Source organism: Dama dama, chromosome 5 (assembly GCF_033118175.1).
Source record: "Dama dama isolate Ldn47 chromosome 5, ASM3311817v1, whole genome shotgun sequence".
Lineage (NCBI taxonomy): Eukaryota > Metazoa > Chordata > Mammalia > Artiodactyla > Cervidae > Dama > Dama dama.
Genome location: NC_083685.1, coordinates 65,570,886 through 65,595,350, shown reverse-complemented (window position 1 = coordinate 65,595,350; position 24,465 = coordinate 65,570,886). Strand labels below are relative to the sequence as shown.

Genomic DNA, 24,465 nt, shown 5'->3' with positions numbered 1-24,465 from the left:
CTGCAATGTGGGAGACCTGGGTTTGATCCCTGGGTTGGGAAGAGCCCCTAGAGAAGGGAATGGCTACCCACTCCAGTATTCTGGCCTGGAGAATTCCATGGACTGTATAGTCCATGGGGTCACAAAGAATTGGACATGACTGAGTAACTTTCACTTCACTTTAAAATATATCAACTCCCCAATATTTCTAAGGCTCATATAATATCCTCAGTTTTCCTGCAAAAGCAGAGTACTCTTAAAAGGGGAAACACAGACTGTTAGCACATAGCCTTCTGGCTTGAATCCTGATGCAGAATGATTGGATATCATGGTCAAAGCATTGTCTCTTTAACTTCATCTGTGAAGAATTTCAGTCAAGGCTGGGGAAGAGAATACCTGTGAGGTTGGCTGGGTTGGACAATATTTTTACATCACATAAAAACATCTAAGAACTGAGTGGAGAAATATGCATTCTTGGGCGCTCTTCATTCTTGACTTTTCCCCTTCCAGATCTTCTTTCCTCCACTCCTGAAGTTAGAACTCCCTTCCACTTTGTTCATGGAACAATCAGGAGCCTGACTTGTAAACTGAAACTACAGTGGCTACACCATTTTGTCTCCCAACTGTCTTGATAAGAACACTGACTTTCTTGTCCTGCTTGAAAATAGAAATCTTTTCTAGTTTCAACCTTCCAGAAAATGATGTCAAATTAAAACAGCTCAGGATGAGACTTCCCTGATGGTCCAGTGGTTAAGACTCCGAGCTTCTCATGCAGGAGGCATGGGTTTAATCCCTGGTTGGAGAGCTAAGATCCTGCAGGCCTGCCACCTCAGTAGGGTGAAAGAAAAACAAAAAGACTTAAAAACAGAAAAATAAAATCTATGAAAACAAAAAAACAAGACAAAACAAAAAAACCCAACTCAGGATGGCTTGTAAGAAACACAAAAGTGTTCCCTCAAAAGAAAACCTTATCTAAATCTTTAAGAATCTATTTAAATGGATATATCTGTATATCTAAAAATCTTTAAAAGATCAAAAAACTCGTGTCTCCCATCCACTTTTTGTAGACCTTTGAATTATTTCCATGGGTACTGTGTCTGTGCCTTGACTGCTGTAAATGCTCCTGTTTTTTTAGGCTCCTGCTCTGGGTGTGATAAGATGGGCCTGTGGGTTACTGACAAGCCCTGCCTCATTTCACAACAGAGACTCCAGAGTCCACTGAATTTGGGAGCTGCTTTTCGGAGCCAGCTGGTCATTTCAAAACACAAAGTTGGACTCAGCTTGCCATTACTGCAGGCGCCCTACCTACAGTGACTTAAAGAAGAAGGACTTTTTGATTTGGAAGGAATAAGGTCAAAAGCCACTTCAAAAGCATCTTTAGAGCTGGTAGTTCAGTTCAGTTGCTGGGTCATGTCTGACTCTTTGCGACCCCATGGACTGCAGCACGCCAGGCTGCTCTGTTCATCACCAATTCCCGAAGCTTGCTCAAACTCACGTCCATCGAGTTAGTGATGTCATCCAACCATCTCATCCTCTGTCATCCCCCTTCTCCTCCTGCCTTCAATCTTTCCCAGCATCAGGGTCTTTTCTAATGCGTCAGTTCTTCACAGTTTTTAGAGCTGGTAAGGCTAGTCTTATTTCAGTAAAAGGCATAAACTTTTGAAATTAAGGTTAGAGCTGAGAGGAGAAAAGTCACAAATTTCTTTAATTCATTTGCTTTAAAAACCAGAACCCAGCTCAAAAATCAAAGTGTCCAAAATCTGGGTCCAAGAAAGGTATTCCTGCGTCAGGAATTCTACCTGAAAGATCAGAAGCATGACTTGTCCTTTTTTTTGCCCCTGTGTGTGATACTCTTACAGGGGCTCAGGGGCAAAGAGAGAAGCAGTGGGACAGGAGTCAGGGGACTGAGGCTCAAGCTCAGCGCTCAGTCCCATCCGCTAGTGGAGGCCTCTCGCCTGTGAGAGTAAAAAGAACCTATCCCAGGAACTAAGAGCCCTTGAACAAGACCTTTAAAGTCCAGCCTCTTTTGCAACCAAATAAATGCTTTAAAATGTGTTTGCTGCTGCAGCAGTTTTAAAAAAGTGATATACATATATCATATTTTTAAAGAAAAGACTTTGCATCATGGCTCCCACTTGAAACACATAGGTCCATTCAGCTTTAAACCAGCGGGCAATTCTGATACACCCTGCACCACGGACAGTGAGTGCTCAGCCACTCGGTTGTGTCCGACTCTTGCAGACCCTGGGGACGAGTCCGCCAGGCTGCTCTGTCCATGCGATTTTCCAGGCAAGAATACTGGACTGGGTTGCCATGTCCTTCTCCAAGCATGTACAGTATGCTAAATTAAATAAGCCAGTCACAAAAGGATGCTGATCCCACTTAGGTGAAGGATCTAGAAGAGTCAATTCATAGGATGTATTCAATAGAATTGTGAGGTTGCCAGGGGCTGGGGAAGGGAGAATGTGAGTTATTGTTTAATAGGTACAGATTCTCAGTTTGGGAAGATAAAAATATTCTGGACATGGATGGTGGTGATGGTGGCACAATAATGCGAAGGTACTTAATAGTACCAAGCTCTACACTTAAAAATAGGTAAAATGGTAAATTTGATGTTGTATCTGATTCGCCACAATGTAAAACATTAAGTGTAGGCCCTCCTCTGGTAACAGTTATCTTTTCTAGTTATTTTAAGGTGGTGTTATCTATATCTGGTTCCCAAAACATTCTGCAAGGCTGGTAAATTCAGTTTATTTCTTAGAAAATACTTCTCTGGTGGCTCAGTGGAAGAGAATCTGCCTGTTAGTGCAGGAGACACAGGTTCAATTCCTGCCTCAGGGATGCCACATGCCTCAGAGCAACGAAGCCACAACTGTTGCACCCATGGGCTGCAACTACTGAAGCCTGTGCTCCCCAGGGTCTGTGCTCTGCAACGAGAGAAGCCGCCGCGATGAGAAGTGCCGTAACTGTAAGGAACAGCCCTGCCCCACCCCACCAGAGAGAGCCTGAGCATCTGCCACGACCCAGCCTGGCCAGAAGTAAATAAATAAATAAAATTACTCAAAACTGTATATTTGAATGTTGCCAAGAGAGTAGATCTTAAGAGTTCCCACCACAAGAAAAAAAATGTGTAACTATGTGAGGTGACCTATGTGAACAAGTCTTTTTGTGGCCATCAATTCACAAAATATACAAATATCCAATCATTCTGTTGTACACCTTAAACGTATAGAATGTTATATATCAATCATACCTGAATAAAACTGGAAAACAGGTCTGCTTGTTAAATTCTTGTGATGTATTTAAGGGCTCAGTTAGGTTTCAACATAGTATATGAATAAAGAAATGTTACATTAATGTTTTATTAGGAACTCAACCCACTCCAGTGTTCCTGCCTGGAGAATCCCAGGGACAGGGGAGCCTGGTGGGCTGCTGTCTATGGGGTCACACAGAGTCAGACACTACTGAAGCAACTTAGCAGCAGCAGCAGCATCAGATCTGAATGAATCGTGCTCATAAATTTGGTTCAGCTCTTAGGAAATCTGTTCTGAATCGCAACTGGGCACTTGGTGACTCTCAGATCGCACTTACTGTCTGCCTGCAGCGGGGGAGGTACACAGCTCTTTTCACAATTAGCCTCGAGCAAGAGTTGATGAAACCCTTGATAAAATACCTTCTTGGAAGACGTTGCTTTCCTCCTACTTTCCCACCCTTCTTTCCCTCTTTCCTTCCCACGTGAACGCCACACAAAAAAATTAGAGTTTGTAATTCTTTTTCCTTCCTTTCTTTTTTTTTTTTAAGTATTAGCATCAGTGTTGGATGAGAACGTCATTCCTTTCTAAATGTCCATGTTCCGGTCTGGGACCACGTCTGATTCCTCCCCAGTCTAGGCAGTGACCTTTTAAAGAGCTGGCAGATCATCCATCATCAAATCAGAGTCTAAGGTGCAAAGGACACTTCCTGGGTGTCTTTCCCCCAGTGTGGTCGCTTCTTCGGGGGAGGTGGGCGGGGAGCGCGCTGGGAAATGAAGCCCTCTGGTCCCTGAGTTCCTCTTTCTATTTCTGCAGTTTTCACTTCCCTTCCCATCAGAAACCCCCTGGTGGTGGTAGTGCTCTCTCCTCTCCCTTCCCCGTCATTTCCCTTTCTTGTCTTCCTCGACACCTCTTCTGGGCTGGTCCCTGCAGCCCCGCTGCAGCTGCTTTCTCTGTCTTCACACCTAGAGTTCCATTTCCCCCAAGGTAGTGGTAGCGGTTGCTATGGTAAACTCAACTCCACTTTCAAGACCTGCTTCACAAGTGCAATCCCAGCGGGACATTCCCAGCACTTTGTCTGCGCTGCAGATACTGGGGAAGAGTCAGTCCTGCCTTCTGGCTGCTGTCACTGGCTGGCCTACACCAGCCGCCTGGGGTGAAAGGAAGGTAGCTTGTGAGTAGGTCCCTGATGCCCCCCGGAGAGTCAGAGAGAGATTTTAGGGAAGTCTTTACCTCCTGCTGTTTCTGGGAGCCACAGGTCCCCATTTTACTGTAACAGTGTCTTTTGGAAAAATAGAAATGAAATAATATATTGGGTATGCTGCCTCTGAGGGCTTCCCTGGTGGCTCAGATGGTAAAGAATCCACCTGCAATGCAGGAGACCCAGGTTCAATTCCTGTGTCAGGAAGATCCCCTGGAAAAGGGAATGGCTATCCATTTTCTGCTTGGAGAATCCCACAGACAGAAGAGGCTGGCGGGCTACAGTCCATGGGGTCGCAGAGATTCGGACTCTAGCAACTTTCACACCTGTCACACACACAAGCTGCCTCTGAAGCGTAAAATCTCATAAGGGCCTTTGCAACTGGGCAGAAATTCCAATCCCGTACAAGCATCTAAATTCCATCTCGTCTGACTCTGTTTAAAAGATTCCTACTTGAAAACTCTTCATGCATCTTTTCATTCTACTGGGCTAGCTTGGTTAAGCCCCGCTCATCCATGTACTGCTATTCTGGGATGTGTACAATTGCCTAGACATGCTCAACTGGTTTATTTCTGCACTTTATACCAAAAAAAAAAAAAAAAAAAAGAGTCTGCCCTGCCCTTGGTAGTGGTTATATTACATATCAGTCCACAAATGTCTTTTTGCAAGAATATAATTTTATGTTCTACCTCAGTTTCTTTTCCATTTCCCACCCTGTCCTGCAGTGTGGCAGTTGATCTCTGCCCTTCCTGAGGTTCTCCCGGCCCTGATCCCGAGATGGTGCCGCAGCCCCGGGGTCTCACCAGACACCGGGCGGGCAGCGGGCCCCCTGCACAGTGCCCTTTGCCCCAGCCCGGGAGCTCTCAGCTGCCGCGGTGCTGTGTCTGGGACGTGGGGCTCCTCGCCCATCGACACCCTTCTTCCCCTTAGGAGTGCGGCTAAGAAACAGCGTCCAGCTCCCCTCAACTCCAGAACCCCCAGCTTTCCCCTTCTTTCCTCTTCTTCCTAGCCGGCAGGAATTTCTAGTAGCAGGTAAGTCTTCCCTTTGTGTTTCTGGCCAAGGTGCTTTCACTACACCCTCTAATCCTCTTCCCCTTGCCTTCAAACCAACAGTTTCCTCTAACTAGGATTCCCCCCTCTTCTCTAGGGCTCAAGCCTTTGGGGAAAGAAAAAAACACAACGAGGCCAGTATTTCTGCTTTCCAGCGTGGCCCCCCAAATGGCAAGTAGGAGGCCACAGCTGAACAGTAAAGGGAACCCCAACTCTCATTTCAAGTCACACTTTCAGCAGGAGATTCTGAACATGAGCATGAAGGATAGTTATGAAGGATTTTATTTATTTATTTAGGAGTGATTAAAAATATATATTGAAGGGCTACTAGGAGCACAAATTTATAGGCATACAAACAGGTATTCTCGGTTTCCAATGCACACTCAGTTGTGTCCCACTCTCTGCAGCCCCAGGGACTGGAGCCCTCCAGGCTTCTCTGTCCGTGGGCTTCTCCAGGCAAGAATACTGGAGTGGGTTGCCATTTGCTTCTCCAGGGGATCTTCCTAACTCAGGGACTGAACCCGAGTCTCCTGTGTATTCTTCACTGCAGGTGGATTCTTTATACAAAAACGTATAATCACTCCCAATTTCCAGGAACTTATTCTTTTTTAATATCAGTTTTTTAAATTGAAGTATAGTTGATTTACATTGCTGTGTTAATCTCTGCTCTACAGGGTCTTCCCTGGCGGTGCAGTGGCTACAATGCAAGGGGCCTGGGGCTCGATCCCTGGTCAGGGAACTAGACCCCACATGCCACAGCTAGGAGTACACAAGCCACAACTAAAGACCCTTCATGCTGCAATGAAGACGGAAGATCCATGTGCCTCGACTAAGACTCAGTTCAGCCAAATTAAAAAAAAATTCTACTGTACAGAAAAGTGGTTCAGTTACACATACATACATTCTTTTCTTAATTATATATTCTCTTCTATTATGGTTTATCATAGGATATTGAATATAGGACTTTGTTGTTTATTCATTTTGTATATAAAAGCTTACATGTCCCCAGTCAAGAATTTTTAGGTCTCCAATTAAAGAATACCCTTGTGCTCGCTTCGGCAGCACATATACTAAAATTGGGACGATACAGAGAAGATTAGCACGGCCCCTGCACAAGGATGACCCGCAAATTCGTGAAGCGTTCCGTATTTTTTAGATCTGAAAGAGACACATGCACCCCAATGTTCATCGCAGCACTGTTTATAATTGCCAGGACATGGAAGCAACCTAGATGCCCATCAGCAGACAAATGGATAAAGAAGCTGTGGTACAAATACACCATGGAATATTACTCAGCCATTAAAAAGAATTCATTTGAATCAGTTCTAATGAGATGGATGAAACTGGAGCCCATTATACAGAGTGAAGTAAGCCAGAAAGATAAAGACCAATACAGTATACTAACACATATATATGGAATTTTAAAAGATGGTAATGATAACCCAATATGCAAAACAGAAAAAGAGACACAGATGTACAGAACAGACTTTTGGACTGTGGGAGAAGGCGAGGGTGGGATGTTCAGAGAGAACAGCATTGAAACAAGTATACTATCAAGTGTGAAACAGATCACCAGCCCAGGTTGGATGCATGAGACAAGTGCTCAGGGCTGGTGCACTGGGAAGACCCAGAGAGATGGGATGGGGAGGGAGGCGGGAGGGGGTATCGGGATGGGGAACACATGTAAATCCATGGCTGATTCATGTCAGTGTATGACAAAAACTACTACAATATTGTAAAGTAATTAGCCTCCAACTAATAAAAATAAATGAAAAACAAAAACAAAACAAAAAATAAATAAAAAAATAAAGAATACCCTTCTCTCCAAAGTTGTTGTCATCTTTATATAAACATGTGTGCATACAGTAAAAAGTTGCACGTCTTGAAAATTAGTTCATGAGTTATTCAAACTCTCTTTTCTGGAGAAAATTAGCAAGGCGTTTCTAGGTTTTTGAACAATATTCCCCCTATACTTTAAGATGGCCGAACAGGCCCACATGTCTGGCTTGCTTACTAATTTTTATAAGTAAGAAAGTGAAAAGTAATCACAGACAACTCACAGGGTACAGAAAAACTATGTGCACTTGGTGCAAGTCTAGGAGAATCATCCTTCTTCCATCCTAAACGTCCTTCCAAACTCGGCATCATTCAGCAGACCTTTAGTTATGGCGCAGGGCTGTGACCACGACGCTTTCCCCATTTCATTTAATGATTGATTCAGTTTCCATACAAGCAGCTACCTCAGGAACACTTTAAAATAATTTCATTTTCAGAATATTATGGACATTTGTATATGAATCTACAGTTTACAGAATACTCTGGATCTATCATTTTTTGGCTCCTCATAATCACTGTGAGTGGTTGTGGGTTTTTTTGAAGGACTTTTAAAATAGCATCTGCAGCTGACATTTGCCTACAGGTAAGTGCTGAGGATGGGCTTACTTAATGAGGGGATTCCCAGACAGCTCTCTGGGGATGTACAGAAGATGCTTGCCTTCAACATATTAGAATAACCACAACTCCTCCCATTTTGGTCATTTTTGTGGAAATCTGTGAATAGCTTTACTTTGAATATACTACATACTGAAATACTCAAGTGGTTCTGAAAGTGTACTGAGAAAAGGGTTATAAATTAAGATCAGTGGGAAAAAGAAAGTTTTAATTTAAACAAGCATGTGTGCATGTTAAGTCGCTTCCGTCATGTCCAACTCTGCAACTCCATGGACTGTAGCCCACCAGGCTCCTCTGTCCATGGGATTCTCCAGGCAAGAATACTGGAGTGGGTTGCCATGCCCTCTTCCAGAGGATCTTCCTGACCCAGGGATCAAACCCGCGTCTCATGTCTCTTGCATTGGCAGGTGGGTTCTTTACCACTAGTGCCACCTGAGAAGCCCTGATTTACACACACACACACACACATATATAATTTTATATGTAATTTATATATAATTTAAATATGGGAAACCCTAGTGGCTCAGCAATAAAGAATTCACCTGCAACGCAGGAGATGCTGGTTCAATCCCTGGGTCAGGCAGATCCCCTGGAGGAGGAAATGGCAACCCACACCAGTATTCTTGCCTGGAGAATCTCATGGACAGGGGACCCTGGTGGACTATGGCACATGGGGTCACAAAGAGTTGGACACGACTTAGAAGCCACACAACAACAGCAACACAGTTTAAATATATATGTTGCAATCAAAATTGCAAATAACAAAAGTATTCTTGTAAGTTTTACAACCCAGGAGGTAGTCAGTCCTAGAGAGTGAGTGAGTGGGGGAGAGAGAGACAAAGCAAGAGAGAGGGAAATCTTGACTTTCTCTTAATAAGATTTCTAAATCTTGGAACTTCCTCTCCTTAGAGACAGAAAGGGTGAGAACAGAAAACGTGAGAGTTACAGGCAATCTTTCTTACAAAAATAAACATTTACTCTCTCTCTCACACACAGACACTCGCTAAAATGACAGGAAGAGTTCCTCATTTCTTTTTTGGTCTCCAAAATGTAAACGGCAGACTTCTTTTATTCAGCTGTATTTGAAGGGTAAGTTGACATGGTCATTTGAGATGTTATTGGAACCAGAAACTAGAAATCACCATCGAGTCCTCTTTCCATCCCTCGCTCACCCTATCCCAGCCAAGCAGACATCAGTCTTCTCTGCTCATCCTGGAAGGTACGTTCATGGTCTGTGGACGTCTCTTCCTCCTCGCCCTAATCCAAGCCTCCATCACTCTGAGTCGAATTATCACACAACCCATCTCCCGCTGCCCAGCCACCCCGCATACCAGGAGCCTCCCAAACAGACCTGTTGCTGCAGAGCCCGTGAATGAGGCCGTGAACTGTGGGCGGAAACACTTCCAACTTCAACTTCTCTCATCCTTTAAAATGACTATTCTTCTGTGTTCTATGATCCACGTAATATGATTTAAGAATAAACTTGCCTATATTGCTGTGTGGGTTGTACCTGTTTTATTGATAGAGGTATACTATTTAAAAAGTTTGGTGGCCACAACTCTACATGGCAGTCAGAGTGAATTTTAAAAATTCAGATCAGATCTTGTTAATTCTTTAGCTTAAACTGCTCAATGGCTTCCCATCATACAGAGTCCAAAACCTGTGGCAGTTCCTACAAACCTGGAAGGACGTGCCTCGTCTCCGGCCACCCTGCAAACCTGCCCATGTCCTAGGCGTGGGGCTCTGTCCCCGTTGACTTTCTGCTCCTCCTCTGAAGACAGGTTTATCCCCACGGGAAATCACACACGCCCTTCCCTCTGCCTCTGTGAAGCTTTGTGTGTGTGTTTGCTCAGTTGTGTCTGACTCTTTGAGATCCCATGGACTGCAAACCACCAGGTTCCTCTGTCCAGGGGGTTAGGTCTCAGGTCATGTCTCTTCCCTGACAACCCCTGCCCTGCACACCATCATCTCTCTCCTACACCAAGTGTCCCTGCGTTCAACTTTCTTAGCACCTGCATGCTCCATCATGGGACTTAGCAGGGTTGCTATTAAACATGTATAGTGTTTTTTTCAATGTCTTCCACACTAGGCCATAATCTTCATGAGAACCTCTTTACCTCTTTAGGTAACTCCCAGCACCTAATAAGGGCAAAAAAGAATGAATTCAAGTAAGAACTCCTACACTCACACTTGATTCCCAAGAGTTAGAGGGCCTGGAAGGGCCCTCAGAGCATCACCTCAGGAATCTCTGGAATTTCTGGGGTTCATCTGCCCTGCTCCAGACAACTTAATTCTGGGTCCCAATGAACCATCTGTTTCTCTATGAGGCCTTTTGAGAGGCCCCTGAAAAATCCCTCCCCAGCATCCTCTGGAAAGCTTTATCACATCACTTAGGGATACATGAAAAGAGAAAGTTGCTCACTCGTGTCCAACCCTTTGTGACCCCATGGGCTATACAGTCCATGGAATTCTCCAAGCCAGCATACTAGACTGGGTAGCCTATCCCTTCTCCAGGGGATCTTCCCAACCCAGGAATTGAACCAGGGTCTCCTGCATTGCAGGTGAAGTCTTAACCAGCTGAGCTACCATGGAACCAGCTCTTTTCACTGCTGTTTCTGCACCAAGATTCATTGTCTTCAGGACTTGGAGCTTATCTCTGGGACTGGTGTAAAGGAGGCATCTCATAAGTGACCAGAGATCTCTGGTGTTACAGGTCCTTTTATTAAAAAAGAAAAAGAAATGTTTCAACTTGTTTAATTTCCAGAATTCTCAAGAAGTGAAATCTATTCCTTAGACAAGGCAAATGCATTGGGAGGGGTATCTTATTTTCAAAAATCTTATTGAAGTAAGGTTGATTTACAATGCTGTGTGTTAATTTCTGCTGTACCGCAAAGTGATTCAGTTACACATATATGTACTTTTTTGTAGTCTTTTCCATGATCATTTATCACACGATATTGAAGAGAGTTCCCTGTGCTATAGTAGGACCTTGTTTATCCATCCTATATATACTATTTTGCATCTGCAAACTAGAAAGATATAGGAAGGGGAGGATATAAAATGTAGTGTTTCACACACACAGCACATTTGGAAAATGCCAGACTAAATCTAAGGAAAATCGGTAGCCCGTAAGCAGGGTGACCACACAGCCAGTCTGCCTGGCACAGTTGTGACTCACAGCCGTCACTCTGGCTCCATTAGCATCAGCCGTCATGTTCCCTCTCAAGAGGGCCCCGACTGACATAACAAGCCACAGGGCCACCTCCAGTGAGCAAGTCCCCACAGCCCATCTAGCCCTCCTGCTCCGTTTGTTCTCTACGTCTCGGAGTCTGTTTCTGTTTCATAGATATGTTCGTGTCATATTTTATATTTCACATATAGGTGATATCATATGGTATTTGCCTTTCTCTGACTTAACTTTGCTTAGTGTGATAATCTCTAGGTCCATTCATGTTGCTGCAGATGGCATCATTTCACTCTTTTTTATGGCTGAGGAATATTCCATTGTGTAAATATACCATATCTTCTTTATACATTCATCTGTGGATGGACATTTAGATTGCTCCCACGTCTTGGCTATTTTACTTATTTACTGTTGGCTGTGCCGGTCTTCACTGCTTGCCTGGACTTTCTCTAGTCGTGGGCGTGGGGGCTCCTTTCCTGCTGTGGTGCAGGTGGCCGCTGCGGTGGCTTCCCCTGGGCGCTCGGGCTTCAGAGGTTGTGGCACGTGGGCTCAGGAGTCGGGCTCACAGGCCCTAGAGTGTAGTCTCAGTGGTTGTGGCGCTTGAGCTTGGTCGCTCTGAGGCATGTGGAAGTTTCCCAGACCAGGGATCGAAGTGGTATCCCCTGCCCTGCAGGTGGATTCTTATCTACTGCACCACCAGGGGAGTTCTTGGCCATTTTAAACAGTGAGCAGAGGGGTGTGTGTGTCTTTTCAAATTATAGTTTTGCCTGGGTGTATGTCCAGGAGTGGGACTGCTAGATCCTATGGCAACTCTATTTTTAATTTTTTAAGGAATCTTCATACTGTTTGCCATAATGGCTGTACCAATTTCCATTCTGGGTGGAATATAAGACTTGCTTTGATATATTAAATGCTTATTTTACCCTTCTTAAGATCTGGCTTTGTTGAGGGGGTGGAATAAGAGAATTAACAGTCTGTCTGGTTCTGCTTTTTTCTTCTCCGTCTCAGAGAAACTAACTTAAAAGGGAGGGTGACTCAAGGACTGAGCGTAAGCCTGGAATAAACAAAGTACATGGACGTTGCTTTTGCCACATCCATAGGATGCAAGAAAGACAAAAGGAAAGAAAAGACATTCTTGATGCTCTTTGCGGCAATTACACAACATGGAAACATTAGGTAGCTAGAAAAATGCTTTCTTGAAACTTAGAATGAATTTAAAACACAAGTAATTGTTTCTGTTTTTATGACACCAACCTCATACAGATCACTTATATTCATACCTAATAGCTTGGTCCGAAACCAAACATATTTGATTCATGTAGTATCTACCGGATTCTACTCACAGGAGATTCTTAATCTTAGCCCCTGAGCTGTTTAACTTTTAAGCTTGGATCCTAATAAGGGTTCAACTTGCTTGCTTCAGTACCAAGAACTGCGGTGGAAGAGTTACCATACAAGGGCAGGAAGGCTTCCAGGAGGGACGGGGGCGGAGGTGCGGCTTGGGCACAGTGTTATGTAACCACAAAGGGAGTGCTGCAAAGGGAAAAGCTCCCTCTGTCTTCCTTAAAAATATTAAATGCTAAAAATGTCTCAAAGACACCTAACAAGCACATGGAGTTAGCAGCCCAAATATAATTAGACCCAGAAAATCAGCTCAAGCTGACGGGCTTATGGGACTGCTATTTCAGATAACTTTAGATATTTGGTGTCCCCAAGAGACAGTTGTAAAAATGTATGTACAGTATGTTTCAGTAAGAGAAATGTCATTTCCTTTTTCATTGACAATGAGTTATGAAAGTTGACCTACAGACCGTCTCCAAATGAGCTGCATTCCAGTAGCGCCTTTCTAAGTCAGTGGCTGGGCTGGAACATAGTTTCCCATGGAAACAATTTTAGATACGGTGGTTCAGATGGCCAGATATGGCCAAGAAGCCCATTAACCTAATTTTGCTACAAACTCTGACCACCATGTATGACAGACAATGCTTTTTCGTAAGAAAATGTTTCCTAACTTCTCAGCTGGGATTCCTGTAACTCACCTTCCCTGGCCGGGCAGGAGTCGGGGATGCCTTGAATGCAGACGCTGCTGGGGTGGGCGGCGGAGGCTGGGCCCAGGGCAAGGTGGGCTCCTCCATAGCAGCAGCAGGGCCCCCGAGGTGACCGTGAGGCCTGGGGGAGCGAGGCCCCGGAGCCAGTGTACCTGTGAAGGAAACTGCCATCACTGTATTGGCAGTGTTTTATTTTCTTTTGGCAAGAACTTCCTAAATGCTAAGAATGATATGACTACCTTTTGCTGAGCACATACTCTGCCCTAGAGCACAGTGTTCTTTGCTGTGTCCACATCATTTCGCTTGATTTTCCAAGCAAATTCAAGAACTTTGAGGCCAGTTGTCTCATCCAGATTTAAGAAACAGGGCAGGGCGAGAGGGGGAGGAAGGGCCACAGACGGCTTAGGGAGTGGGTTGTGTGTGCTCAGTCGTGTCTGTTTGCGACCCCATGGACTGTAGCCCACCAGGCTGCTCTGTCCATGGGATTTTCCAGGCAGGAATATGGGAGTTTGTAGCCAGGCCCTCCTCCAGGGGATCTTCCCGATCCAGGGATCGAACTCACGTCTCCTGCGTTGGCAGGCGGATTCTTTACCTACTGAGCCGCCCGGGAAGCAGGGCAGCCCTGGGGAGTGGGGAGCAAGGCACAAACTACTGGGGCATGGTGGGCTCAGGCCTGCTGCGCAGCACGGGGAACACAGCCAATACTTTGTAATAACTGTAAACATCAAGTAACTTTTAAAAATTGTATAAAATTTTTTAAAAAAGCAAAAAACAGGGGAGGAAAGCATAGGGATATTAGTAACTTGCCTAAATTCAGGGTGAGAGCCAGTATGTGAACTCAAGCTTGTTTGATCCAAATCCATATTGTTTCCTAGAGACTTAGGGAACACTTCCGACAACCTATTGCTCATTTTCATTCAATGGTTTTCATTAAGACAGTAATTATCCCCCTCAGCAAGTGGACAGGATTAACTGATTCAAGAAATACTAAGAGCTTTATATGTGGGTGATGCACGGATGTATGAGCTGGGAATCGAGTGGATACAGGACATCCAAACGTGATTATTTAGGTAAAGTTACGGAGCAGATGAGCAGTGCTGGAGTGGACACACCTTTTTACACAGAGCAGGGGCTTACGGGAGGTTTCTGTGACTGAAGGCCTGGCACAGAAGGCCTCAAGAAGAGGGCTGGACCTGAGCTGCTCTCTGAAGAAACAGACTTTAGAGAGAGGACATGCTTGATGAAGGGCTCAGATGAGCAAAACTTGCTTGCTAATGATTCTTTGATTAAGAGATAAGACTACCTTGATTTGTTTCATGCTGCAGCGAGGTGCAAAGTAAGACTGAAAAGTTGGGGCCAGATGGTGCAGAGACCTCTGGGATTTCTTTGTTGTAAGTCAACTTCCTGAACAAACAATATACAAAAATACTTGAACAGGCAACATTCAAAAATAAAATTTAAAGAAAGAGGAAGAATTCCTCCCTTTCACAGGGACAACCACTAAGTCTCCTGTGCATCCTTTCCGTCTGTGTGTTTGTGTGTGGACACAAGCAATCACAGATACATGTGCTATTTCCCCCCTTTACTTATTTTTTTGACCACAGGGCAGTGAAAGCACCAAGTTCTAACCACTGGACTGTCAGGGGACTTCCTTTCCCCTTTTATTAAAAGGTAGCATATGCTCTGTAGAAATTTTGGATAGCAGCAATTTACTTATGTACATATTTTTTTCTTACTATTTGAAATGACTGTTTCCTTATTAAAATATAATGGCGTTTCCCACTGTGGATTTATAAAACAAACACCGAGAACTGGGATCCAGAGAGGGACAGCAATACCCAGAGGAGGACCTGCCCAGCGCCAGCTTGGTACCTGTGGGTCTAGATCCTGGAGGCGGGACTGTGGGTTGATGCGGCGGTCTTCCCCGTCCACACCCCCGACACCTGTACACTCCTTGTCTGTGCTCTCTGCAGGGTCATAATTCCCTGCTTGTGCGTCTGCTTCATCTACTCAGTTGGAATCCTTTGAGGCAAGGACTACAGAACTCATTTATCTTTGTATCATCAACTTCTAATATACTGCTTGGCAAATATGAGATTATTAAATGAGTGTCCAAATGATTTCATGAATGGAGAAAAAGTGACTGTAATGTTCAAAAATGAGTTAAACAATTTAGCTGAACCCTAGGTTATTAGAATAAAGGGAAAAGAAATGGTATTTCTCCTATCTGGTGATGTGTTCTGAGACAACAGTGTGGAGGTGTGTTAAGACCAGGCAGCAGAAAGGAAGAGTGAAGACGCCGCGGGGAGGGAAGGAGGAGAGAAATGAAGCCAAGCCTTGGAGCAGCCAGGAGGAGCGGGGTCGTGGGCAACAGTGGGGATCCAATCTAGGCAGAAGGATGGCAGTCACAGCAACTGGAAGGGGGTGTCAGGGAGTTGAGATTATGCTTGAAGAGCTCAAGCTTAAATAAAAGAATTTTTTTTTAAATAGAGAAAATTGAGGAAAGTAGAATTGAGTATAGAGGCCTGGGTGGCAAATGTCTGAAGCAGTTTCAGGGCCTGAGAGGGAAAGCTGACTGAAAGTAACAGCCGCTTTCCGGCCTTTCTGGAGTAAGGCCAGTTACAGTTTAAGAAAAAGTGTTGATGAGCAATGATGAGAATCTGTTTGAAGCAGGAGCTTATGAAGCTGTCATTCTTTTCTGTCAAATACTACATGAGGTGCTCTGGGCCTAAAGACATGAAAAATCAACATGCCCTCAAAGAGCTTTTGTCTAGCAGGGAAAAAACTATCTTCAAAATATACTTAGTTCCAACGTTACTGCCTTACTTTTTAAATGGTCTTATAACATAGCTAATACTGCAATACAGGATGGCTCCTACATACTCTGTCTACATATGAGAAAAGCGATCTCTTGGGTACTTTCAGTTTTCGTTATGCAAAATAATTCTGATACACAGGTATGTTATTTCCTAAAGCTGTGCTATGTCAAATGTTGATACCATTCCAAGAAAGAACTTATCTTCCGGGATCTATTAAGAAAATTGTTGTCATTAAAGTATATTTTAAATCTGTTAAAAACAAACAGGTCATTTCAGTCTCCATAAATATAAACTGATTTTATTAGCGTCCTTAAAAGCAAAGTATTTGTTCCAGTTGACCTCAGAATCAAACCAAATCTGCTCTGATGGAAACTTGCTAATAAGAAAGTTAAACTCAGTCAGGTGTGGGTCCCCAGAGCTCACACAACACAGGAAACGCATGTAAGTCAAAAGTAAGTTGACCTAAACACGGTAACAACCACAACTGGACAGGAAAAAATGACATATCTGCTCAATTTAAATGTGCAAAAAGTTCCCGTAGTTACTTTTCCAAATGCTATGAGAAACACAATGCCTTCCAGGTGAGGGCGTGCAAAGTAACCCGCCCTTCCTGCATCAAACCCAGTCTCCACATCGGTGAGGCACATTCTAGGGAGGTTTTCAGAAAGCATTTGGCATTTAACCTTTAAAAGCTAGTCTTTAACCTAAAGATAACCTGAGCATTAATTACAAATTTTCTTTCTAATTAATAAATTTCAGCTAAAAGGCAGTTAATTTTTACAAATCTGTTTTTGATAATAGAGTCCCAGCACATTTTTTTTTACAAATTGTTGCAATAAAAAATTACTTAGAATCCATTTCTGAAAACCCATTGAAAAAGCAATTTAAAAAGTCCTCAAAGCCATTACCCTTCCCCTTCTTTTCTATAAAACTCAGCTCTATCTTACATTACTTATAATCTTTGTAGAGCATGTAGAGTTCTTCATGAATAGTCTTCTTGAGTACAAAACAAGAGAGCTTCTTTTTTTCTCTTATCAAGAACTCCTATGAATGCACAGACAGATGTTTGGGAATGTTCTATGAAAACACCATCTGAAATAGCATGCAACTGAAAACAAACCAAATGTGTATAAATCTTAGAACATCTTTATGAACAAATAATATATAGCAAGTAAAACAAATTTTTTGAACAAAATTTCCAAACTCTTAAGTGAAAAGCAAAACAGCACTAATTCATATGTTCAGAATGATCCAGATTTTGGTTTTGTTGTTGAAAATTATAGTTGAATATCTTCAGAAGCCAGGTAATCCCAGTATTACATAAATTGTTTCAGAGCAGATGAAAGAAAACTTGCAAATCCCTTTTAAGGATTAACATTAGTATAACACTGATATCCAAATCTGTACAAATAGCACATAAAGAAAAAATTATGAATATGAATATTGATGCAAAAATTCTAAACTATTAATATCCATATAACTATTAGTATCTACATAATATCTAATTCTAATATCACATTAAGAAAATAATTCACCATGACTAAGTAGGTTTTATACCAGGAATGTACAGATAGTTGAGTGTGAAAAATTTATTAATATCATTCACTTTATTAATAGATTTTAAAAGAAAGATCATATGCTTACCTCCATAGATGGGGAAAACTCGAACAAATTTAACAAGCATTCCTTATACAAATTCTTGAGAAAACAGGATATTTCCTTAACATTGTCAATGAAAGGAGAGCATTTTACTTAATGCAGAATTCTGACATCTTACTGAAGTCAGAAATAAGATAGATGTTCCTACCTCTACTACAGTTTTATGAGTGGTATTAGCTGATGCAATCAATGAGAAAACAAAGAGAGAAGAAGAACTAAAACTATGTCTATTTGAATATGATATGATAGGTTATCTGGAAAACTTCGAAGAATTATAAAACAAACTCAAAAAAGAACTTAGCAAGATGGCAGGATGCAAAGTTAATATGCAAAACAGCCTCCAGATACATAAATAACCCATTAGAAAAAACTCCATTTAAAATGGTAATAAAAGATAAAATACTTAGGAATACATTTAAAAAAGGTAAAAATTTTATATGAAGAAAACTATAAAACCACTGGAAAAACTGTGTGTGTTAGTTGCTTAGTTGTATCTGACTCTTTGCGACCCCATGGATGGTAGCCCACCAGGCTCCTCTATCCATGGAATTCTCCAGGCAACAAAACTGGGGTGGGTTACCATGCCCGTCTGCAGGGCATCCTCCTGAGCCTGGGATCAAAGGCAGGTCTCCCGCACTGCAGGCAGACTGCGCACTCTCTGAGTCACCAGGCGAGCCCATCTACAAAACTGCAGGGAACACTAAAAGCATGTCTGAGTATACGGAAAGACATCGCTTGTTTGTGCACAGAATGCTTCACCATCAAGATGTCAGTTCTATGTTAAACATTTAATACAAAAAATGGCACCAGGATTTTTCTTAGGGAATTTGAAAAGCTGAGACTAAAGCTTGATCTCACATCAGAGTGCCACCTGGAACAGAAGAGTGACTTCGGGAGAAAGGTGCACTCGCCCTCCCTGGGTCCTCTCACCTCTAGCAGATGCGCTGCCATGTGGGTTGCTGAATCATTCAGTTTCCAAAAGAAGCTAGAAATGTGCGTGACATTTTACATGTGACTGTGCTGACAACTAATTTAAATAAAAAATAAAATACAGGTTATGCAAAATATGCCTTGCATGTCTATCTATCTAGACCACAGGCTGTCAGCTTTTGATCTTTTGAAAGTTGACAAACTTTTTCTGTAAAGTTTCAGCTGCTAAGTATTTCAGGTTTTGTAGGCTACATACTGCCTCTGTTGCTTACTCCTATGTTTACATCATTTAAAAAGTGTAAAAAGGCATTCTTAGCTCCAGGGCTGTAAAAATCGGGCCTTGAAGTTGGCTCTTGGGATGGTAGCTTGCCATTCTTGGTTAATAGAAATCATTAGCCTTGAGATTCAAAGATAGTCATATCACCTGACCTCTTATCTCTTACAAATCATTTTTTAAAAATCAAGCTGGAGTTAGTATAATATAAATTCACTGCAGTGGGACAGTTCACAATGCAGTCCATTTTTCCTCCTAGCATACAGACAGTATTCAGGAAGCACATCCTGAAAGGGGATTTATGTATAATTTTGACACCCTCCCACCACCTGTCTCATTGTAACTGCTCTTACAATGATGGCATATCAGCAAGAAAATGTTTTCTATTTTACTCCAATCATGTTCTTAAACAAACAAAAAACCCCCAAAACAGTATTACTGGGTTTATAATTTAGATTTTTCTGATCAAGATTTATTAGGGTGGTTCTTGCTTCTTGGCTGTACTCATTTTCTTTTCTAATCCCTTAGAATCATGTTTGGTAAAGTTTAGGATAATAGCATCAATTTCTGAGACAGGCCAAGAATTTCCTAATCCTATTAGACTAATGATGCAGCAAACATCAGTGGAAAAGTGGTACCCAATCCATCCTTACGGATTTCTTTGGTCCTGGCCCAACCTCAGAAGTGACATTTCAGTGGTCTGACCTGGCCCTGAAAATTGAAACTCATGAGGAGACTGTAAAATTTCTCCTGCTACTGTGGCGAAGTCACTTCAGTCATGTCCAACTCTGTGCGACCCCATACATGGCAGCCCACCAGGCTCCCCTGTCCCTGGGATTCTCCAGGCAAGAACACTGGAGTGGGTTGCCATTTCCTTCTCCAGCAAAATTTCTCCTAGGGTTCTTTAAAAGATAGGTACATGTGAAGAAGGTTGTAAAGATGGAAATCACCTCTCAAATGCCTTTTAAACCTCACAATTCATTGAAATGACATCGGGAGTGTCAATCATATAACACTGAATCAAATTTGATCCTGAATCACTAGCAATTTGACTCTAGGTCTACCAAAGTTGTCCTCAGTCTTGAGGTCAATTACAAAACCAACCCAGGACTAATGATTACCTAGAGTTTTGCTGGACCAGTGCCCCGGGCTTCTTAATCAGTTCTCTCTAATTTCAGGGAAGAGCAAACTCAAAAGCAGCCCTTCAAGATTAAGAACAGTGATGTGCTGCAGTAGGCAAGTCAACTATTAAGTAACAGTGGGCCAGCTGTTAACACAGCCATCTCTAAGATGAAATCACACAAACTATGATGGATTATCAGTTCAGTTCAGTCGCTCAGTCATGTCCGACTCTTTGTGACCCCATGAATTGCAGCACGCCAGGCCTCCCTGTCCATCACCAACTCCTGAGTTTACTCAAATTCACGTCCATCGAGTCGGTGATGCCATCCAGCCATCTCATCCTCTGTCGTCCCCTTCTCCTCCTGCCCCCAATTCCTCCCAGCATCAGGGTCTTTTCCAATGAGTCAGCTCTTCGCATGAGGTGGCCAAAGCATTGGAGTTTCAGTTTCAACATCAGTCCTTCCAATGAACACCCAGGACTGATCTCCTTTAGGATGGACTGGTTGGATCTCCTTGCAGTCCAAGGGGCTCTCAAAAGTCTTCTCCAACACCACAGTTCAAAAGCATCAATTCTTTGGCGCTCAGCTTTCTTCACAGTCCAACTCTCACAACCATACATGACTACTGGAAAAATCATAGCCTTGACTAGATGGACCTTTGTTGGCAAAGTAATGTCTCTGCTTTTTAATATGCTATCTAGGTTGGTCATAACTTTCCTTCCAGGGAATAAGTGTCTTTTAATTTCATTGCTGCAATCATCATCTGCAGAGATTTTGGAGCCCCCCAAAAACAAAGTCTGACACTGTTTTCACTATTTCCCCATCTATTTCCCATGAAGTGATGGGACCAGATGCCATGATCTTAGTTTTCTGAATGTTGAGCTTTAAGCCAACTTTTTCACTCTCCTCTTTCACTTTCATCAAGAGGCTCTTTAGTTCTTCACTTTCTGCCGTAAGGGTGGTGTCGTCTGCATACCTGAGGTTATTGATATTTCTCCCGGCAATCTTGATTCCAGCTTGTGCTTCCTCCAGTCCAGCATTTCTCATGATGTACTCTGCATATAAGTTAAATAAGCAGGGTGACAATATACAGCCTTGACGCACTCCTTTCCCAATTTGGAACCAGTCTGCTGTTCCATGTCCAGTTCTAACTGTTGCTTCCTGACCTGCATACAAGTTTCTCAAGAGGCAGGTCAGGTGGTCTGGTATTCCCATCTCTTTCAGAATTTTCCAGTTGTGATCCACACAGTCAAAGGCTTTGGCATAGTCAATAAAGCAGAAATAGAAATTTTTCTGGAACTCTCTTGCTTTTCGATGAACTATAGCTGCATTGAAATCAATAGTACTAAAACTAAAAACTCATTGCTCCCTAATTACTTTACATGTTACCCTTATCTAGGCTCTAGAGGATTTACATCCACTGTATCTGTACGGTAGAAATACACGATACCAAGCATCTTTCTCCAACCTGACACTGTCACTATGTGCTAATCTGAAATTCTCTATGCTGGGTGTATTTATATCACACAAATAGGCACATTCTATAAGCCAGGCCCGAACTCACTTTCCAAAGATTCAGTTTAGTTAAACATCTACTAGCACATTGCTGGCTTAGGAGGGTACCAGTCTCTGGGGAGCTCATGAACAGACTCCATCACGATCATTCTCATGCTGTGAGCTCAGCCGCTCAGTGGTGTCCAACTCTTTGCAACCCCATGGACTGTAGCCCACCAGGCTCCTCTGTCCATGGAATTTTTCAGGCAAGAATACTGGAGTGGGTTGTCATTTTTTACTCCCCTTCCCAACCCGGAGGTCAAACCTCCGTCTCTTGTGTCTCCTGTACTGGCAGGCAGATTCTTTACCACTGTGCCACCTGAGAAGCCCCCATACTACACTTGATCTCAGGCAAATGCTGAGAAGTGATTCTCAGCTAGCCCCACAAGATAGTAAAAGAAAAAAAATGTTGAAGCTACCTAAATATTTATGAAATAGAATCTTTTAAGCCATTAAAAATGGCTTTCTTTTTGAATATATATACCTCCTCTCTAAAGAGAAAAGTACCTTTTAATTTTTTTAATTAAAAACGTTTTCTTGGCCATGCCATGTCACTTGTGGGATCTTAGTTCCCTTAGTTTCACGAGGGATCAAGCCTGGGCCCTCGGCAGAAGAGCGCAGTCTCCTAACCACTGGCATGCATGGATGCGAAATCGTTTCAGTCATGTCCGATTCTTTGTGACCCTGTGGACTGTAGCTGCCAGGCTCCACTATCCATGGGATTCTCCAGGCAAGAAAACTGGAGTGGGTTGCCATGCCTCCAGGGCATCTTCCTGACCCAGGGATGGAACCTGTATTTCTTATGCCTTCTAAGTTGGCAGGTGGGTTCTTTACTACTAGCACCACCTGGGAAGCCTCAACCACTGGACTGCCAGGGAATTCCCAGAAGCATCTTTCTAAGAAACAGCAAACAAGGTCTGAGAAATTTTGGAATTCCCATTAGCGTATTAGGGAAAGGCTTATGATGGGTTATTTTTATTTTTTGCCCTTTGCCTCTTACATCAAATACTTTCTCCTGTGAGAAGAGCTATTGCCCTAAGGCAACATAAACTAGCCCTGAGAACAAAGTTGGACCAGTAAGCGCCTGTCCACATCCAGGAAGTGATTAAGTAGGCCCCTGGCAACTCAACGGCAACTCAAAGACCAGATTTACTAACAAATGGTGTGGATACATCTGGGTCACTTCAAACATATGGAGTACCTCATTCAAGTTACTGAAAAGAATATAAAAATTGGACTGTGTGGAGAAAAATTAAGGCATGTGTGGAAAGGGCATTACACACATTCGTCCTGAGTTTTCTTTTCTTTAAGTTTGTCCTGCAAATACCCTAAACGCCAAAGTTGAACTGGAAAAAGATATATACACAAGACACACATACATTATTTTTCACCTACTCTTTTTTGAAGGTAGTTGAAAAAAAAAATTCCTGAACCCTAGCTGAGTATGCCTGCTATACTAACACTACTATATCATCTTACAAGCGTATAAATTAGGACAAAGGGCATGCTTTTCTTCGTTACAGCAGAAAGGCATCAAACATTAAAAAAAAAGTAGCTTTCATGTTTGAGGAATTATTACCTAACTCTAAATTTAAGGAACACCAACTTTCTGTATTTTTTCCTGTGGGAAATTTGCAAATATGATGCAGTATACTGAGACTCAATCAGACACATTTTCCATTAAATACTGAGAAATATTAACAGTAAAGCAGCCATTAGTTTTGAAAGTTATTTTCAAGCATGTATAATACAGCCTTCAAAGGTACCCTTGGTTCTTAATATTTGAATAAAACTAAAAAATGTTATCATGTCATGATGGCTTTGATCTATTAAAAAAAATTACTGGTAGGCTTAACAGGTTTTACTAACTCTGATGAGCACTGAGGGAACGTGGCTACATCCTGCTTTTGACTAATCAAAGGGTGAAAACATCCACACTCCATACTTTATTTAAAATTAATAAAACAATAAAGACAGTTACAGGTAAATGACAATTCAGTACCTTTAGCTGGATAACATAAAAATTTACATATTCACAAGCACATAGCTCCTTCACCATCAACAACATCAAACATTTTAGTCTATGTAGTCAAAGTCTTCTGGAATTCCAAAATTTTTATCAATTTTGTTTTCTTCAAACCCAAATTTTCTTTTGGCCCAAGATTTTATGGCAAATATGTTATCTATAAAGAAAATTGAGAAATATTTTTGAGGATTGAAAACACAATCACAGAATTTCAAATATAATTATACTCATTTTTAAAAAAAAACTTCTATAATTTTAAAAGTATAAAAATAAGGAATTTTCTGTATTTTCAAGAGTTGTTGTTGTTTAGTCACTAAGTCATATCCAACTCTTTGGCGACCTCGTGGACTGTAGCCCGCCAGGCTCCTCTGTCCATGGGGTCTCCTGGGAAAGACTACTGGTGTGGGTTGCCATTTCCTTCTCCAGGGGATCTACCCGACCCAGGGATCAAACCCGCATCTCCTGCATTGCAGGTGGATTCTTTACCACTATGCCACCAGGGAAACCCATTTTCAACAGTGACGACAATTAACTTTCAGAATAAAGAAAATATTAGTGATTATTTTGAATAAACAGATTTCATATTCAGAAAATTCAGTAAATCAGTCACCACTAAAGAATACTTGACTTAAGGAATAACCCAAAGACAGGGAGAGGCGGATGGTGCCTCTTTAACATCTCCAGAGCAGAGGCAGGGCTCTGTCACCCCAGGAATTAGAGCCGCTCCTGTCCCAAAGGGCACCCCTTGCCTCCCCTCCCCCAGCACAGATGTGGCTTCTAGACAGCCAGGCTAGGGAGGAGGGGTGAAGAGGAGGGAAGGGGCCGTTGAAGGCTAAAAGGAGCAGATACAGCCTTAAAGTCTTCTAGGGAATTTAAGTGTATCTTACCACCAAAAAAAGTGTTACATCTATCTAAAGG

The 24,465-nt window shown here is 42.5% G+C and overlaps 1 protein-coding gene and 1 non-coding gene across 4 annotated transcripts in view; one reads left to right on the top strand and one right to left on the bottom strand.

The window, feature by feature from the left end:
- Positions 1–6,527: 6,527 nt before the first annotated feature.
- Positions 6,528–6,634, top strand: LOC133058056 (U6 spliceosomal RNA). Its single transcript, XR_009693181.1, has one exon. It is a non-coding gene; the product is annotated as a U6 spliceosomal RNA (small nuclear RNA).
- A 9,631-nt stretch (positions 6,635–16,265) lies between these two features.
- The window catches only part of MND1 (meiotic nuclear divisions 1), an 85,651-nt gene continuing 77,451 nt past the window's right edge, over positions 16,266–24,465 (bottom strand). The window contains exons 8-9 of one of the 3 annotated variants that reach the window (XR_009692909.1): positions 17,628–23,704; positions 16,266–17,384 (exon numbers count right to left, since the gene is read on the bottom strand). Coding sequence is in view for 1 of the 3 variants with exons in the window: in XM_061142533.1 (XP_060998516.1) it covers positions 23,598–23,704 (107 nt within the window). In the remaining 2 variants the exon portion in view is untranslated. Of the gene's footprint in view, positions 23,705–24,465 lie in introns of all 3 variants that reach the window. The other 2 variants (XR_009692910.1, XM_061142533.1) reach the window with 2 other exon arrangements.